Genomic DNA, 18,448 nt, shown 5'->3' with positions numbered 1-18,448 from the left:
ATAATGTATGTGGCAAAATGAATAAATAAATACACACATGTAAAATTAATGTGTTTTATGTTGATATAAAAATCCATATTGATTTGTTTAACATTGAAAACTTAGTCTATAATTTAGCAGATCTGAGCTTTAACACAGGCACGAGAGAGATCATATCATTTAGACCAGGGAATCTACAGGCTTCCAACACTATTTGCCAGTAGAGCTCTTTATACTCTTCTCTTGTTTCCCATGGTCCACCCCTTGGGTCAATACCAACTGTTTCAAGTACAAAGAACTAAAGTGCGCCCCTGTGCATACAGCAACTTTACGATATAAGGAGGAAGCATGAGAACAATGCTCTATAAAAGCACACTTGTGTATGCACAGGGGCACAGCTGATAATTTCTGCTTGAGCAGAGGAGCCAGGCAGGGATATCCTCTTTCCCCTTTGTTATTTGCATTATATTTAGAACCATTTTCAAAGAAAATAAGGGACTCGGAAATTCAAGGATATAGTTGGTATGGTTGTCAAGAAAAGCTGTCTGTATTTGCAGCTGATATTATTTTATACCTAACAAAACCAGAAAGAGACATTACAATGTTATGGAACATTTTGAGACTGTTTCAAATATTTTTGTGATACAAAATTGATGAAGCTAAAACAAAGGCAATAGCAGTAAATTATGTACCCACATATGAATTGGGTCAGTAGTATCCATATTTATGGGGACATGATAAAATTAAATATTTAGGAGAATGGATTAAAACTTATTCTGATGTGGCAGCTAAGGATATATGGGAAGAGACTAAACAAAAGATCATACAAAAATTGAGCGAATGGAAGCTTTGTTATATGGATATGGATAGTAAGATACAAGCAGTTAAAATTTATTAGTCCCATTAGTCTTATACCCAGGTCAGGCATATTTTTATCAACAATAGGAGAAGTTGTGGATAGCAATTAATAAAGAGCTAAAGGACTTTATCTGGGAATGGAAGATGGCAAGAGTCGAGTGGGATAAGCTGATTCTTCAAGTAGATCAGGGCGAATTGGGATTACCCGATTTGAATGTGTATCAAACCTAACTATTTGACATACATTCAACTTACAACTGCACATAAGCTCATTTTCAAACCCTCTAACTGTCCTTCCCTCTCCTCCACCCTAAAAAATGTATCAGCCTCAAAGAGTGCTCAGATCCAACAGTCAAAATCTCCTCTAAGTTTGCAAAACCCACATGTTCTCTGGGGCAACTCTTACTATGTTTCTCCCTTACAAGATTATGGAATTCACTTTCTTCACACATTAGAACTACCCATAACCACTCCACCTTTAAGACCTTGCTCCACTGTTGTCTCTCCTCTGACTGGGAATGCTCCTGCTCTCAACCCACCTGATGGGAGTGCAGTCAGTTGGTGGACTTCAAGAATTCCCTGTGGGATGCACTTTCAGAGATGCTGGGTGGGCAGATTGGTGTGACTAGGGAGATGATTTATCTAAGCTATGGTACAGAATCGGATTGCCTAGACATGACAAGTCCTTACTGTGTTTAATTATGGTGGCTGCCAAAAAAGCAATTACTAGAAAATGGAAATCAAATCTAAACCAAGTATATTTTTGTATAGTATATAGTGTATATAGTAACAGAGATAAAACAACTGTAATTGGGATCTTTAGAAAATGGTGGGAGCAAACTACCTAGGAAAAATGGGAATTGTGGGAACAATGAATACAGGGGAGGAATGAGGTCTAAAAGAAGGCAGGACTTAAATGTGCTATGTAATGTTTGACTGAAAATGATTGGGTAGATTATAAGTTATGTATAATGTTTGCAGCTGGGAATGTCAGTATAGTTAGTGATGTGAAATGCGTGCAACTAGGATTGTTTTCATTTATATAAATGTATGATTGACTATGTTGTAAGTGATAGTTTAGTAAGTGTGTTTCTTGTTAAAAAAAGGCAGGAATTGAATAGTTTATGTAATGTTGCTTAGGTTATATGATTTGTAGCAATATATGTGAAGTATAATGTAAACATGAAATTGTTAATACAGTTTGATTGCTTTTATATAAAAGTAAATTTGCCTGTGTGTGATAATTCAATAAAGATGTTTAAACAGAAAAAAATGTTCTTTGTTGATATAGGTCAGTATTTCCTTTGACCCTAAATCGGGCTAAGTGAGTATAGAAAATGGTTACATAGATGGAATTCTGTAATTACTAAATCTGTCACCATCTGTCCCTGACCTCCACTATAATTGGACTTGTTGTCCAAGAATGCGTATTGATGTGCTTTATATGTGTGTAATGATGAGAATTACCACATAGCATGTATGCTGTTTCTTGTAAACCTTGCTTTTTAATTTGTTTTAAGCTGTTTGTATTTATGCAGTTCTTTTTTCTTTTCTATTTATTTGTTTGCTTTTCTTAAGCAGAGTAGAGAACAAATGTAAAAATATATAGATACCAAATCAGCTTTTGACTGTGATCTTGAATAATTCATTTAATGTTTTTTTAGGCAAGGTCACTTGCCTATGGTGGTGCTGCTGATGAAATATGGTGCAGATCCCCTACTAATCGATGGAGAAGGTTATAGTGCTATTCACCTAGCAGTACTTTTCCAGCATATTCCTATCGTAGCATATCTTGCAGCAAAGGGACAGGTATGTGTTGCGGAAAATTACATAAAGCTGAGCAGAAGTACATTTCCTATACTTATTGCTGTTGACAGTAGCTTATTTTGTCTGTGTCAAATGTAATTTGGAAATGGGAATTATATGATACAAGCTATATATTAAACTCTGTGGTAATGGATTATTTTTACTGTTGTAAAAGTAACAATATTTCTAGTGTGAGCCACTGCAACTAAGTAATTTGCATTCACGAATGAACATAGCAATGAACTAAGTTAAAGTGTATGGTAATGACAATAACAGCAGTAAAAGGGTGAAGCCAAGTGTTTTAAACTTGTACTCAGAGGTCTTACATTTCAACCCCCTGCCAGAAGATACTGCAGCACTGCCAGCACAGAAAGAAGCCCACCCACTTCCCTTTGTATGCCATATACCTAATGTATTTGTTTAAGTGCATATGTATGTATGTATGTATATATACATACATACATACATATGTTGCTTAACTGGGTAGTTGAGTTAGTCCAAAGACCTTTTCAGTCAAAATCTGAGCCAAGAGGCAAAGACAATAGCTGTCAACAGGTAGCACACTCACCTTTGGTGCTGGAAGATCAGAAGGCTGTGAGTTCTTTGCCTACACCAGGTAGTTGTATTCATTTTTCAGTACTGACACTGCAGTGCAGGGTAAGGGGGTGCTGTAATCCAGAGTATGCCATCCTTTGGATGTGATATAAAACCAATGCTCCATCTAGTGGTAGCTCAGGTAGATGTAAAAGATCCCATGGCACTTATCGAAAAGAGTAGGGGGTTGCCTGATTTTTCTTTCTTTTCAACAATATTGTCACGTTTCTTATATCATGTCATGCAGTTTCACAATATGTACACTTTACTGTTTTCATTAGTTACCTTAGTTACCCTCCATACTGTTTTCATTAGTTACCCTCCGTATCCCTTCATACTGTTTTCATTAGTTACCCTCCATATCCCTTCATGCTGTTTTCATTAGTTACCCTCCATACTGTTTTCATTAGTTACCCTCCATATCCCTTCATGCTGTTTTCATTAGTTACCCTCCATATCCCTTCATGCTGTTTTCATTAGTTACCCTCCATATCCCTTCATGCTGTTTTCATTAGTTACCCTCCATATCCCTTCATGCTGTTTTCATTAGTTACCCTCCATATCCCTTCATACTGTTTTCATTAGTTACCCTCCATATCCCTTCATGCTGTTTTCATTAGTTACCCTCCATATCCCTTCATGCTGTTTTCATTAGTTACCCTCCATATCCCTTCATGCTGTTTTCATTAGTTACCCTCCATATCCCTTCATGCTGTTTTCATTAGTTACCCTCCATATCCCTTCATACTGTTTTCATTAGTTACCCTCCGTATCCCTTCATACTGTTTTCATTAGTTACCCTCCGTATCCCTTCATGCTGTTTTCATTAGTTACCCTCCGTATCCCTTCATACTGTTTTCATTAGTTACCCTCCGTATCCCTTCATACTGTTTTCATTAGTTACCCTCCGTATCCCTTCATACTGTTTTCATTAGTTACCCTCCGTATCCCTTCATACTGTTTTCATTAGTTACCCTCCATATCCCTTCATACTGTTTTCATTAGTTACCCTCCATATCCCTTCATACTGTTTTCATTAGTTACCCTCCTTATCCCTTCATACTGTTTTCATTAGTTACCCTCCATATCCCTTCATGCTGTTTTCATTAGTTACCCTCCATATCCCTTCATACTGTTTTCATTAGTTACCCTCCATATCCCTTCATGCTGTTTTCATTAGTTACCCTCCATATCCCTTCATACTGTTTTCATTAGTTACCCTCCATATCCCTTCATACTGTTTTCATTAGTTACCCTCCATATCCCTTCATACTGTTTTCATTAGTTACCCTCCATATCCCTTCATGCTGTTTTCATTAGTTACCCTCCTTATCCCTTCATGCTGTTTTCATTAGTTACCCTCCTTATCCCTTCATACTGTTTTCATTAGTTACCCTCCATATCCCTTCATGCTGTTTTCATTAGTTACCCTCCATATCCCTTCATACTGTTTTCATTAGTTACCCTCCATATCCCTTCATGCTGTTTTCATTAGTTACCCTCCATATCCCTTCATACTGTTTTCATTAGTTACCCTCCGTATCCCTTCATACTGTTTTCATTAGTTACCCTCCATATCCCTTCATACTGTTTTCATTAGTTACCCTCCGTATCCCTTCATACTGTTTTCATTAGTTACCCTCCGTATCCCTTCATACTGTTTTCATTAGTTACCCTCCATATCCCTTCATACTGTTTTCATTAGTTACCCTCCATATCCCTTCATGCTGTTTTCATTAGTTACCCTCCATATCCCTTCATACTGTTTTCATTAGTTACCCTCCATATCCCTTCATGCTGTTTTCATTAGTTACCCTCCTTATCCCTTCATGCTGTTTTCATTAGTTACCCTCCTTATCCCTTCATACTGTTTTCATTAGTTACCCTCCATATCCCTTCATGCTGTTTTCATTAGTTACCCTCCATATCCCTTCATACTGTTTTCATTAGTTACCCTCCATAGCCCTTCATGCTGTTTTCATTAGTTACCCTCCATATCCCTTCATGCTGTTTTCATTAGTTACCCTCCATATCCCTTCATACTGTTTTCATTAGTTACCCTCCTTATCCCTTCATACTGTTTTCATTAGTTACCCTCCATATCCCTTCATGCTGTTTTCATTAGTTACCCTCCATATCCCTTCATACTGTTTTCATTAGTTACCCTCCATAGCCCTTCATGCTGTTTTCATTAGTTACCCTCCATATCCCTTCATACTGTTTTCATTAGTTACCCTCCATAGCCCTTCATGCTGTTTTCATTAGTTACCCTCCATATCCCTTCATGCTGTTTTCATTAGTTACCCTCCATATCCCTTCATGCTGTTTTCATTAGTTACCCTCCTTATCCCTTCATACTGTTTTCATTAGTTACCCTCCATATCCCTTCATGCTGTTTTCATTAGTTACCCTCCATATCCCTTCATGCTGTTTTCATTAGTTACCCTCCATATCCCTTCATACTGTTTTCATTAGTTACCCTCCATATCCCTTCATGCTGTTTTCATTAGTTACCCTCCTTATCCCTTCATACTGTTTTCATTAGTTACCCTCCATATCCCTTCATGCTGTTTTCATTAGTTACCCTCCATATCCCTTCATACTGTTTTCATTAGTTACCCTCCATATCCCTTCATACTGTTTTCATTAGTTACCCTCCGTATCCCTTCATACTGTTTTCATTAGTTACTCTCCATATCCCTTCATGCTGTTTTCATTAGCTACCCTCTGTATCCCTTCATACTGTTTTCATTAGTTACCCTCCGTATCCCTTCATACTGTTTTCATTAGTTACCCTCCATTTCCCTTCATGCTGTTTTCATTAGTTACCCTCCGTATCCCTTTATACTGTTTTCATTAGTTACCCTCCATATCCCTTCATGCTGTTTTCATTAGTTACCCTCCATATCCCTTCATGCTGTTTTCATTAGTTACCCTCCATATCCCTTCATGCTGTTTTCATTAGTTACCCTCCATATCCCTTCATACTGTTTTCATTAGTTACCCTCCATATCCCTTCATACTGTTTTCATTAGTTACCCTCCATATCCCTTCATACTGTTTTCATTAGTTACCCTCCGTATCCCTTCATACTGTTTTCATTAGTTACCCTCCGTATCCCTTCATACTGTTTTCATTAGTTACCCTCCATATCCCTTCATGCTGTTTTCATTAGTTACCCTCTGTATCCCTTCATGCTGTTTTCATTAGTTACCCTCCGTATCCCTTCATACTGTTTTCATTAGTTGCCCTCCATATCCCTTCATACTGTTTTCATTAGTTACCCTCCGTATCCCTTCATGCACAGCCATCATTTTTTTACAACATTACTTCTTCATTATCCTTGTTACACTTCATCTTTTCCACACTTACTATAGTGGAAAAATAAAACATTCCAAAAGTTCTTGCTTCCTTTGCAGTCCAGAAAACAGTGCTGCAATTTTTCTTCCCTTACATACTTTTTTAAAAATGTTTCCTCAATTGCCTTATATGTCATATTTCACTTCACAGACAATTTATCCAACATAAGTCTCCATAGAAATCCCCAGCCTTCTCAAAACATTTCAGATATATTTTGTCTTTCTTTACTTGCACCTTCCACATATTTTTTTCTACATTTGCCCATGGCTATACAGAAAATGTTATTTCATTGTTTTCTTTTACCAAATTTTTAAATATCTTTTAACATGATTTAATTAATTATCTGATGTATTTATTGTCTGTCCCGCAACCAGTGGGTTTCAGATCTGACTTCAGCAACTTCTAAAAACTTTGGCTCTGTAGCTTGAGCTCAATCCCTTACCCATAATTCTCCTCTTTAGCTTGAATTCCTTCAGTTCTTGTTTGCCACTTCAGTGTATGGATGTGGTCTACTGTAGCTTGTGTGTTAGTAGTTTAAGACAAGTGCTTTTTGTGGTACTTTGATAGCTTCTTAAGCTGTTCTGTTTTTTCTTACGTATATATATATATATATATATATATATATATATGTGTGTGTGTGTATATATATATATATATATATATATATATATATATATATATATATATATGGGTCTATATTAAAATCCTGAAACGCCTTAACATCAAATGTATGTACATCGACACATAAAGGTCGATGTACATAAACATCGAAACACGTAATCGATGAAAATCACAATGCCGAAAGTGTTACGTCAAGCAAGAACGCTTCACAGGTGCATTCAAACTAACATAAAAAACTGAAATTAACCCACTTTTGCAGGAGGGCAAGCTCCCCTGCACCCCCCCATGCCCTACTTAAATATACCAACTCTGAGGCCGCACTACAGTGGAGAAAAGGATATATTTCCTTATCCCAACAATCACGCTGCTGGCTAAACAAACAAGTTTGGCATTGCGATTTTCACCGATGACGTGTTTCGATGTTGCGGATAGTGAATCATGAAGTGCAGTGGATTAGCAAGGAGGAAGTAAGGATAGCTATGAAGAGGATGAAGAATGGAAAGGCTGTTGGTCCAGATTACATACATATGGAAGCATGGAGGTGTTTAGGTGAAATGGCAGTGGAGTTTTTAACTAGATTGTTTAATGAAATCTTGGAAAGTGAGAGGATGCCTGAGGATTGGAGAAAAAAGTGTTTTGGTACTGATTTTTAAGAATAAGGGTTATTTGCAGAGCTGTAGTAACTACAGAGGGATTAAATTGATCAGTCACAGCATGAAGTTATGGGAAAGAGTAGTGGAAGCTAGGTTAAGAAGGGAGGTGATGATTAGTGATCAGCAGTATGGTTTCATGCCAGGAAAGAGCTCAACAGATGCGATGTTTGCTCTGAGAATGTTGATGGAGAAGTACAGAGAAGGTCAGAAGGAGTTGCATTGTGTCTGTGGATTTAGAGAAAGCATATGACAGGGTGCCTAGAGAGGTGTTGTGGTATTGTATGAGGAAGTCAGGAGTGTCAGAGAAGTATGTAAGAGTGGTACAGGATATGTACGAGGGTAGTGTGACAGCGGTGAGGTCTGCGGTGGGAGTGACGGATGCGTTTAAGGTGGAGGTGGGATTACATCAAGGATCAGCTCTGAGCTCTTTCTTATTTGCAATGGTGATGGACAGGTTGACAGACAAGATCAGACAGGAGTCCCCGTGGACCATGATGTTTGCAGATGACATTGTGATCTGTAGTGAGAGTAAGGAACAGGTGGAGGAGACCCTGGAGAGGTGGAGATATGCTCTAGAGAGAAGAGGAATGAAGGTCAGCAGGACTAAGACAGAATATATGTGTGTGAATGAGAGGGAGGATAGAGGAATTGTGAGGATGCAGGGAGTAGAGGTGGCGAAGGTGGATGAGTTTAAATACTTGGGATCAACAGTTCAGAGTAATGGTGAGTGTGGAAGAGAGGTGAAGAAGAGAGTACAGGCAGGATGGAGTGAGTGGAGAAGAGTGTCAGGAGTGATTTGTGACAGACGAGTACCAGTAAGTGTGAAAGGGAAGGCCAACAAGAGGGTAGGACCAGCTATGTTATATGTGTTGGAGACAGTGGCACTGACTAAAAGGCAGGAGTCAGAGCTTGATGTGACAGAGCTGAAGATGATAAGATTTGTACTGGGTGTGACAAGGACGGACTGGATTAGGAATAAGTATATTAGAGGGTCAGCCCAGGTTGGAAGGTTTGGAGACAAAGCCAGAGAGGCAAGATTACATTGGTTTGGACATGTGCTGAGGAGGGATGCAGAGTATATTGGGAAAAAGATGCTAAGGATGAAGCTGCCAGGTAACAGGAAAAGAGGAGGGCCTAAGATAAGGTTTATGGATGTGGTGAGAGAGGACATGCAGGTGGTTGGTGTGACAGAGAAAGATGCAGAGGACAGGAAGAAATGGAAACAGTTGATCTGCTGTGGCGACCCCTAACGGGAGCAGTCGAAAGAAGAAGACCTGTTTCGATGTTTATGTACATTGACCTTTGTATCAATGTACATATATTCGATGTTAAGGCCTTTCAGGATTTTAATATCAGACCATATATATATATATATATATATATATATATATACGTGTGTGTGTATGTATATGTATTTATATATATATATATATATATATATATATATATATAAATAATTTATTTTTTTATATATATATTTTTTTTACGATCAAAATTGCGAATGAAGGTCCGACCACCACAGATATGTATATATATATATATGTATGTGTATATATAAATATCTATATATATATATATTTCTGCGTGTCCTGGTTCAGCAAATGCATTGTGCATTCGCACATATGTGTTCATCCTTATGAAAAGAGATTGCGGTACAGTGTGGAGCAGGAAATGTGCCCTTTTCCCCACTGTAGTGCAATCTCGGAGTTGGAATATGTAATTTGCGGGGGGGGGTGCAGGGCGGCTTGCCATGTGATGCGCAGTGTTCGACTGCAGTCTACTGATGTCAGGAAAGGTCGGATTCTCTTAAGGAAGTGTGTTTGTGACATTCTGACCTCTTTGACATTCTGTTTCGAACATGTGCGTCAATATTTCAGGTAGGAATTTATTTTGAACTTTGACTATTTGATAGTAAACTATATATATATATATATATATATATATATATATATATATATATATATATATATATATATATATATATATATATATATATATATATATACACACATACATACATACACACATACATACACAAACACACACACATACAGACACATAGATATATATGAAGGTCATTTTTCTTTTTTGCTCTCCCTTACAGGCCTTGTGTTGCTGGTTTGTCCTTTATATGTGGTGCTACCTGTCGAGGTTACATCTCTGTTACCCTTGTGTACCACTGCTGGTATTCTCTCTTTTTGAGTGACCTTTTCCAGTATGACCAACAAGCCTACTGGTTTCAAAAACAAATGTACCTCCTGTGAGCATAAGATCCCAAATTCAGATGCTCACCAGGAATACATTTATTGTCTTACATCATCCCATCTTGGAATGTGAAATCTGCTCAGGTTTTAATCATGAGGCACTAGTTGAGTGCTGTAACAAGCTAGTGCTGAAAATATTGTTTCATTCAACCTCTTCTTCTTCATCTAGAGCCCCCCCCCCCCTTCAAAAAAAATCTTCTGAGAAGACTAAGGAGGATTCATCAACCAAAGACAAGGAGTTTAGGAAATGATCCTCTTGTCATTCTCCTTCCTCGGTTTAGGAAATGATCCTCGTCATTCTCCTTCCTCAGTTTAGGAAATAATCCTCTTGTCATTCACCTTCCTCAGTTTAGGAAATGATACTCTTGTCATTCTCCTTCCTCAGTTTAGTTAATGATCCTCTTGTCATTCTCCTTCCACAGTTTAGGAAATGATCCTCTTGTCATTCTCCTTCCTCAGTTTAGGAAATGATCCTCTTGTCATTCTCCTTCCTCAGTTTAGGAAATGATCCTCTTGTCATTCTCCTTCTTCAGTTTAGGAAATGATCCTCTTGTCATTCTCCTTCCTCAGTTTAGGAAATGATCCTCTTGTCAGTCTCCTTCCTCAGTTTAGGAAATGATCCTTTTGTCATTCTCCTTCCTCAGTTTTGGGTTTAAAGTTTCCAACCTTTTGGATCCATCTGGTTCCTCAGATCTGACGAGGGCCATAATCAAATCACTGGATAATTGCTCTTCTTGTTTCACTCCTGAGCCAATAGATTCTACAATCCATTCTCCTTTCTTACAGGAGAATCCTCGAAGAGCTTCCAGGCCACCCTGAATCTCTACATCTCTCAGTTCATCTAGGAGCCTAGCTGAAGCAGATGTGGGCAGGATGATTAGAAAATTTCTCTGAGCCCAGATTCAGGTGGAGGTTTTACCATCTCCTTCTCCTGTCAGACCCATGAGCTTTCCACCAGCCCAAACCCAACTGTTGATGCCTCCTCTTATCTAACCTGTCGTTTAGGAGCCATTAGACCCAAGAGCTCCAAGTTTGTCTGTGTCCAATCCAGAAGTCTGACCTTCCTTGACGCTGACCGCATCTGTGATCCAGTCAGCCCTATACTGTCAGAGCCAAAGGGATTATGGAGTTGTAGTGCTGGCACTGATTCCAGGGGGTTGAGTTAGACTCCGATGCTCTCTGAGCTGTCCCTTCCTTTGGGGCTTCAGCACTGGACAGCTTGGCTGTGATGTCTGCTTCCAGGCAGGATTGTGGTGATACTCTGAGCCATCCTAGGCAGGTGATTTCAGCTCCTGCCAGAGTGACCCTTGCTTCTCCCATGGCTTCTGCCTTTGAGGTAGTGGAGAGAGCATTTTCCACCTCCAAGAACAAGGCATACTTGCCCCCCCCCCCTGTGGGGCACCCCCTCTGCAACCATCTGCTTTGGCCTCTGAGTGTCTTCATGCTGTCCCATTGACATAGTTGGGCCATTCTAGCCTAGAGACGATCCTTATCCAGGACTCTGCTCACACTTCCAAGTCCTGTCTGGAGCATCCCACCAGGGAGCATTCTTGGAAGTGTACATGCAAAACAAGGCACTTTGATTACCCACAGGAATCCATGATGGAAGACACTAACTTCAATGAAGGGAAAGAGTCCAGCAGATCACCTCTTAAGGATGTCTCCTTCAATGAAATACTTGAACATTTGAGGCAGAAAGTGGTCGGTTCTCTGAGATGACTCAGTGTTTCTCGAGACTTTTGGAGCCTGTTCAGCTATGTCATGAGTAGCTCCCCTGGTGGACAAGATTGTGGACCTTGTCTCCTACCAGACTTGGAAGGATCTGGATGTCAGAGAGCCTATGCCCAAAAGGCCATATAAGTACCTTGTTGCACCCATGAATTGAGCCCATTAGAGAAAGGGCCCCTCCCAACTTGATGCTATGGTGGTAGCAACTTTCACCAAGGAAGAACTTGCTGAACAGTGTTCTGCTGTACATTCCCTGAAGAGAGAGTCTCCAGGGTGTTGAAGAGGTTTGGGAAGTGTGTTTATGATCGGGTTACTGAACTATTTGGTACACATTACAGGATTTCAGAGGGGACTTGATCAAGAAGTTTTCCATTTCCCTTTCAGATCCATGTCTGTAGAGGACAAGAAGACCATTTCTTTGCAGCTGGCCACCCTACAGTCCTTTTTGAACACCTCTATGAGGCATTTCGCTGTGAGATGGTGTGCCTGGATGCACTTCTGTGATTTTTGTGGAGCCTTTTAAATCATCATTCATCAGTGCTTCCTTTAATGGATCCACCTTATTTGGCCCCAAGGTAAAAAAAACTCTATCTAGGAGTGAGCAAGATGGTAAGACATTATCTCCCATAGGGATATGTTTCTCTACTCTCAAAGGACCTTTTCCTCAAAACCAGAGAGGTGGTAGGAAGATGTGGCTCCGTAAGTTGCAAGGCTCTTCCCAGGATTCCTATGGGGACAGTTAGTCTGCAGCAGAGGGGAAAACTCCCGTGGAAGATGTTGCCCATGTGCCAGAGGAGACTTGCAAAACCAGGGCTTCCTGGGTCCTTTCTCTTAGATGCCCTTCAAGCACTCATGAAAGGTTGCCTTCCTGCTGCACTCTGGAGGCAGTCGGGGGACATCTGCACCCAGAAACTTGGACAGCCATCACAAAGATACTTTGGCGCAGAGGATCATATCCAGAGGTTATTACATACCCTTTTTCCTTCAGCACCCGCATCAGTCCAGAAAAGTCTCCAACATTCCACCCAGCCAGAGGAAGGCAGCAGCTAAAAAATAGAAAAACTGCTGGCCAAAAGAGACATCCAGGTGTTTCCCCCAAATTAGCAAGGATTTGGAACTTACTCAAGGTTCTTTCTGGTGCCACAAAGAAATGGGACCTGGTACCTGTCTTGGATCTCAGCAGTTTGAATCAGTAGCTCAGATGGTTGAAGTTTTGAATGGTCACAATTGAGTCTATTGTGTTGCTGGTGTGCAAAGATGATTGGATGTGTTTGACAGATCTCCAGGATGTGTATTATCACATTAAAATAGACATGTGAGCCAAGAAAATATCTACGCTTCCAGCTGTGAGCCAGTCATTACCAGTTCAGGGGCTTGTCCTTTGGCCTCCCAGCAGCCTCCCCACAACCTCCATTGTATTCACCAAGTGCAGGGAAGTGGTTGCAACTCACTTGAGACTTCTGGAATTCCTTGTGTTTCCATATTTCGATGACTCCCAACAAGTTTCTACTTATTCAAGCCAGGGTCTACTTGATCCAACTATGTCTCCAACTGGGCATCATAGTGAACTACACCAAGTGCCAGCTCTCCCCTACTCAAGTCCTCGAGTTTATTGCTGCTCGTCTGGATATGGTGACACAGATCGCAAACTTACTGCAGACAAGAATAAACACTTGACATAGTCAAGTATCCCATATTCTGTCTCTTCCTTCCTCGTGAGCAAGGTTGGTATTACAACTCCTTAGATTTTTGAAAACTTAGTAAGGTATTATATGAGAGTACTACAATGACCACTTGCAATGCAGTGGTCAGTAAGACAGTACCCCCTGTCTAAACTGATATGGATTACCAAGATGTGCAAGGAACACACAACTTGACCCCTTTTATCCTTCCACCACCCAAAGTCACAGTGCCTATGGCTGCCTCCCAACTAGGGTGGGGGGCATTACTTGGGAAGGATGGTCAAAGGCACTCGGTCCCAATTGCAGGTCAGTGTTCACATCAATGTTCTGGAAATGAGAGCAGTCTTATTAGTGTTGCAGGCATTTCAAAATGCTCTTCCTCCAGGGATGATTACCATCCAAACAGACAATATGTCAGTAGTCTGGTGCATCAACAAGCAGGGGGTAACTAGATCCTACCCTGTATGTTGAGAGGTTCTGAGAGTTTGACAATGGACAATCTCTTCTGGCCGCTTCCTTTTTGAGAATGCATATCCTGGGGAAGTCCAGTGTGCTAGCAGGCAAACTGAGCAGGTCCATCTCTCTCTGTCATGTGGCCGCTCAACGCTGTGTAGGCATAAATAAATTTTATTAATGGGATCATCCACGGTGTGGTGTCTTATTTTCTCCTCTCAACTCCAAGTGCAGCAGATACTTTGGTGTGATGCCCCCATGGGGGAGGAGTCACTGAAGGACTCTAATCATGATTGGCCCCCTGGGATCCTATATGCATTTCCACCTACACCTCTAATTCTCAAATTTCTTCAGAAAGTGTCTCACTAGATGAAAAAAGTAATCCTCATTGCCCTGTTCTTGTCTCAAAAAGTATGGTTTTCCCTTCCTGTGGCCTCATCTGTTGTACCCTCCCTTGGATATTGGATCCAACCCAAGATCTTTTCTCCATCAGCGATGGCTCATCTGGACAGTCAGACCCTCAAATTGACTGCATGGTTTCTCCACTTTGTGATGGCTTGGCAGTCAGATTTTCCTCGCCAGTTTATTACATCCTCATATCTTCTCAGACGGATTCTCTTAGGAAGGTGTGTAAGAGCAAATAGAAGAGATTCTCTCTCTGGACTTTCCCGAGTTAACTAGGCCACTTCTCAACTCTTGGTTCAGTTATCCTAGACTTTCTTGCTTCCATATTTAACAGTGAAAGTAGTTATTCTACTGTAAAGATCTAACTTGCAGCCATCTCAATTTTTCATGTAGGAGGTAATGTTTTATCCTAGGCATATTCTAGATTATGCAACACCTTTCTCACAGGCACCTTATTACTACATTTCCCTATTAAAGGTCTTATTCCTCTATGGGATTTAACAATACTGCCTCAAGCCCTGACTCATATGTCATGACCCCTTTGAATGAGCTACCAAGGTGGACTTAAAGTTTTGTCTTGTAAAAATATTTTTCTGGTTGAGATCACATCAGGCAGATGGGTAACATAACTCCATGCTCTCTCTTCTAACCATCATATCTGATGTTTTACAAGGACTGTGTATCTCTCTATACTAATCCTTAATTTATACCTAAGGTGGCTTCAGAAACAGCTACAAATCAGTCCATCAAACTTCCTGTTTCCTTTCCAACGTTTTCCAACAAAGTTGAATATATGCTGCACCTTTTGGATAGTCATAGACAGCTTTGATTTTTATCACCATAAAACAAAAGGTATGAGAAAATCAGACTGATTATTTGCCTCTTTTTTCAAAGCCAATTTGGACAAAGCAGTTTCAAAAGTGACTTTAGCCAGATGGCTCACTGATTGCATTTCTTTTGTCAAGAAGAAGAAGAAAGGATTGACACTCCCTAAACCTCCTAAGACCCATTCCACCAGATTTGCAGCCATATCCTTACCTTTTTGATATCCAGAGTGTCCATAGCTGACAGTTGGTCTAATATTCATACCTTTATTGCTCACTACAATTTGGGCATCTTAGAAACAGGGCAGAGTTTGGCTCTGCTGTACTTTGGAATATCCTTCCTTGAGGACTACCTTGAGGTTTCTCTGGCTGTGGACTCTGCCCCATCAGTTGAGGAACAGACGAAAAAGACCATATCAAATACATAAGTAATGTACTCACCATAATGATGCATCTGTCTTATCTGCTTTCTTCCTTCCTCAGCATCCCACCCACTTACCCCCTTCCATTTTTTAAGTTTTTATTTTCTAGTCTCCTGGCTTGATTGACCCGAGTTGTATCATGTTGCCTGCCTTTTGATTAGCTCCAGTCTTTTATTCATTCTTTCTTTCCTTCTGTCCTTGAAGTCTAACTGGAATTTTTTTTTTCAAACACCTTTATTGAATTATCACTTGTGACACATGCAAATTTACATCCATACAGAAGTAATCAAACTACATTAACATGACAAACATTATGCTTTACATATATTGCTATATATCATATAACCTAAGCAATATTACATAAATTATTTAATTCCTGCCTTTTTCTAAACAAGAAACATCTTAATTAAACCATCACAGATGCTTGGTGTCAAAGTCATGGCCTCAAGCTCAATGCCAAGAAGTGCATTGTCACCCCCTTTGGGGAAAACATGGTACCCTTGAACTACCACATAGGCAGTAGCTCACTAAACACTGAAAGTCTAATGAGACCTCGGGACACAGGTGGACAGTAGTCTCTCCTTTGATAACCACATCACCACAGTAGTCAGGAAATCCTTCTATGTGGCACACCTCATTGCAAAAGGGTTCTCCTCTAGAAAAAGGGAGGTCATTGTTCCTCTCTACTCATCCCTCATCAGACCCATTATAGAGTACAATGCCCCGTTTGGCATGTATCTCACAAGACACCTACAAAAATTGGAAAGGCCACAGAAATAGCTCACCAAGAGGTTTACCGGCCTCAAACAGATGCCATACGCAGACCGTCTCAAAAAACTCAAGCTCTACTCTGTCGCATATCACCTACTCAGAGGCGATCTCTGCCTAACATACAAAGCCATGTCTAACCCACAGCTGTTGGACATGCTACACTTAAAGAAATCCCAATCTCTCCGAACCACACGCTCCAGGGACCTAAACCTTGTCACCACAATAAACAGGACATGCTGGAGGGATAGATTCCTGTCCCAGACACTTCCCATACTCTAGAACAAACTACCTATCTATGTCAAGCAAAGCTCCTCATTGGCCTTCTCTAACAAAAATCTTGATGACTGGATGGGAAATAGAAAATTCACCCCGGGATCACTTCTGCGGCACTGCTTAACAGGGGCACAGGAACATAATTTTCTTGGGTGGCGAAAGCCAGGGAACCTTTTTGGCTAGGCTTATATAGGCCCCAGGGCTGATAGCCTAGTACCTACCTATGAACCTAGGAACTACATAGGCATTCATACATTTATATAAATGAAGACAAACCACACTGACACGATCCAAGTTGCAAGCATTTTACATCACAAACCATACTGACACACACCCAGTTGCAAACATTATATATCACTTATAATCTACCCAATCTTTCTTACTCAAACATTACACAGCTAATTTAAGTCCTGCTGCCTTTTAGACTGCACTCCTCCCTTCTATGTATTGTTCCCACAATTCACCTTTTTCCTGTGTAGTTTGCTCCTACCTCTTTCTAAAGATCTCAGTTCGAGTTGTTTTATCTCTGTTACTGTAGTCACTACTTCCAGTATAGTTGGTTTAGATTTTGATTTCCATTTTCTAGTAACTGCTTTTTTGACAGCCACTATTATTAGATACAGCAAGGCCTTACCATGTCTAGGTACTTCCAATTCTTTATCATATCTCAGAAAGATCATCTCCCTTGTCAGACCAATCTGCCCACCCAGCATCTCTGACAGTGCATCCTACAGGGAATCCTTAAAGTCCACCAACTCACTGCACTCTCAGAAAATATGTACCCAATTACCTCTTTCTTCCCCTTCACAACTCCAACATTTACTGCCTGCCTGATGAAAAATTCTCTGGAGTCTACTTAATATCTATGTAAACATTTCCAGGCAAAAATTCTAAATCTTCTAGATTTTGTTGCATATTTGGGAGACTTACATATATCCTCCCATTGTTTCTTTGTAAATTAATAATCCAGTCTCTCTTCCATAGTTAACATGCAATATTTTATATGCTGTACTTATTATTCCTTTTTTTAATGGCAGCTTCTGTTCTAGATTCTATTAAAAACTCTGCTAATGCTGGTCTTTCATTTAGGACCCCTGTATTTCTTTCTCTTTGCTTGTACTCTACCTTTCTTATCAGGGATTGATATCAATCTCTAACCTGCAGTCCAGATAAATTCTTGGTGTCTTCCCATTCTATCATCTTTCCCTCTCTAGTTATTTCCTTCCAGTACCTTGGTTCCTTTGCCAGTTTTCTCCAATAAATTCCATCCCTCTCTTGCCTATTTTCTATATCCCTAATTACAGTCATTCCTATTGGCAAAATTTCCTTTCTCCATTCCCATGTTGGTTTAGTTTTAGAATACTTTCTGCTACTTTATGGATATAATATAATATAATCTTCTCTTCACTCCCTCCAGGGCTTGCACATTTGATAAAACAGCATTCAAAATCATAAGCCAAACCAAGTCAACCATAGAGGTGGTCCCATCTGCAAAACTCCTTGGCATCACTATAGACGAGCACCTCAAATTTGATAGCCACATACAACAAAACATAAAGAAAACCCACCAAAAGCTAGGTATGCTCTATAAGAACAACTGCTTTCTCTCCAACTCTTCTAGGCATTCCTTAGCAATTACCTATCTTCTACCATCTCTACTATATGGAGCCCCTCGCCTTACTAACCTGTCTTCTTCCATCTCCACTAAACTCGAAATCTGCTATAATAAAATCTCTAAATTTGCTACCAAATCTA

General features: G+C 40.0%; 1 protein-coding gene across 1 annotated transcript in view; it reads left to right on the top strand.

Moving 5' to 3' along the window:
* Nucleotides 1-18,448, top strand: part of ZDHHC13 (zinc finger DHHC-type palmitoyltransferase 13) — a 3,021,844-nt gene that overhangs the window by 893,629 nt on the left and 2,109,767 nt on the right. The window contains exon 5 of the mRNA XM_044082531.1: nt 2,502-2,646. Within this exon, the coding sequence (XP_043938466.1) occupies nt 2,502-2,646 (145 nt within the window). The remainder of the gene's footprint in view (nt 1-2,501; nt 2,647-18,448) is intronic.

The sequence above is a fragment of the Protopterus annectens genome, chromosome 9.part0 (genome assembly GCF_019279795.1).
Source record: "Protopterus annectens isolate FY-2018-M chromosome 9.part0, PAN1.0, whole genome shotgun sequence".
Lineage (NCBI taxonomy): Eukaryota > Metazoa > Chordata > Ceratodontiformes > Protopteridae > Protopterus > Protopterus annectens.
This window is presented reverse-complemented; position numbering and strand designations above follow the sequence as displayed.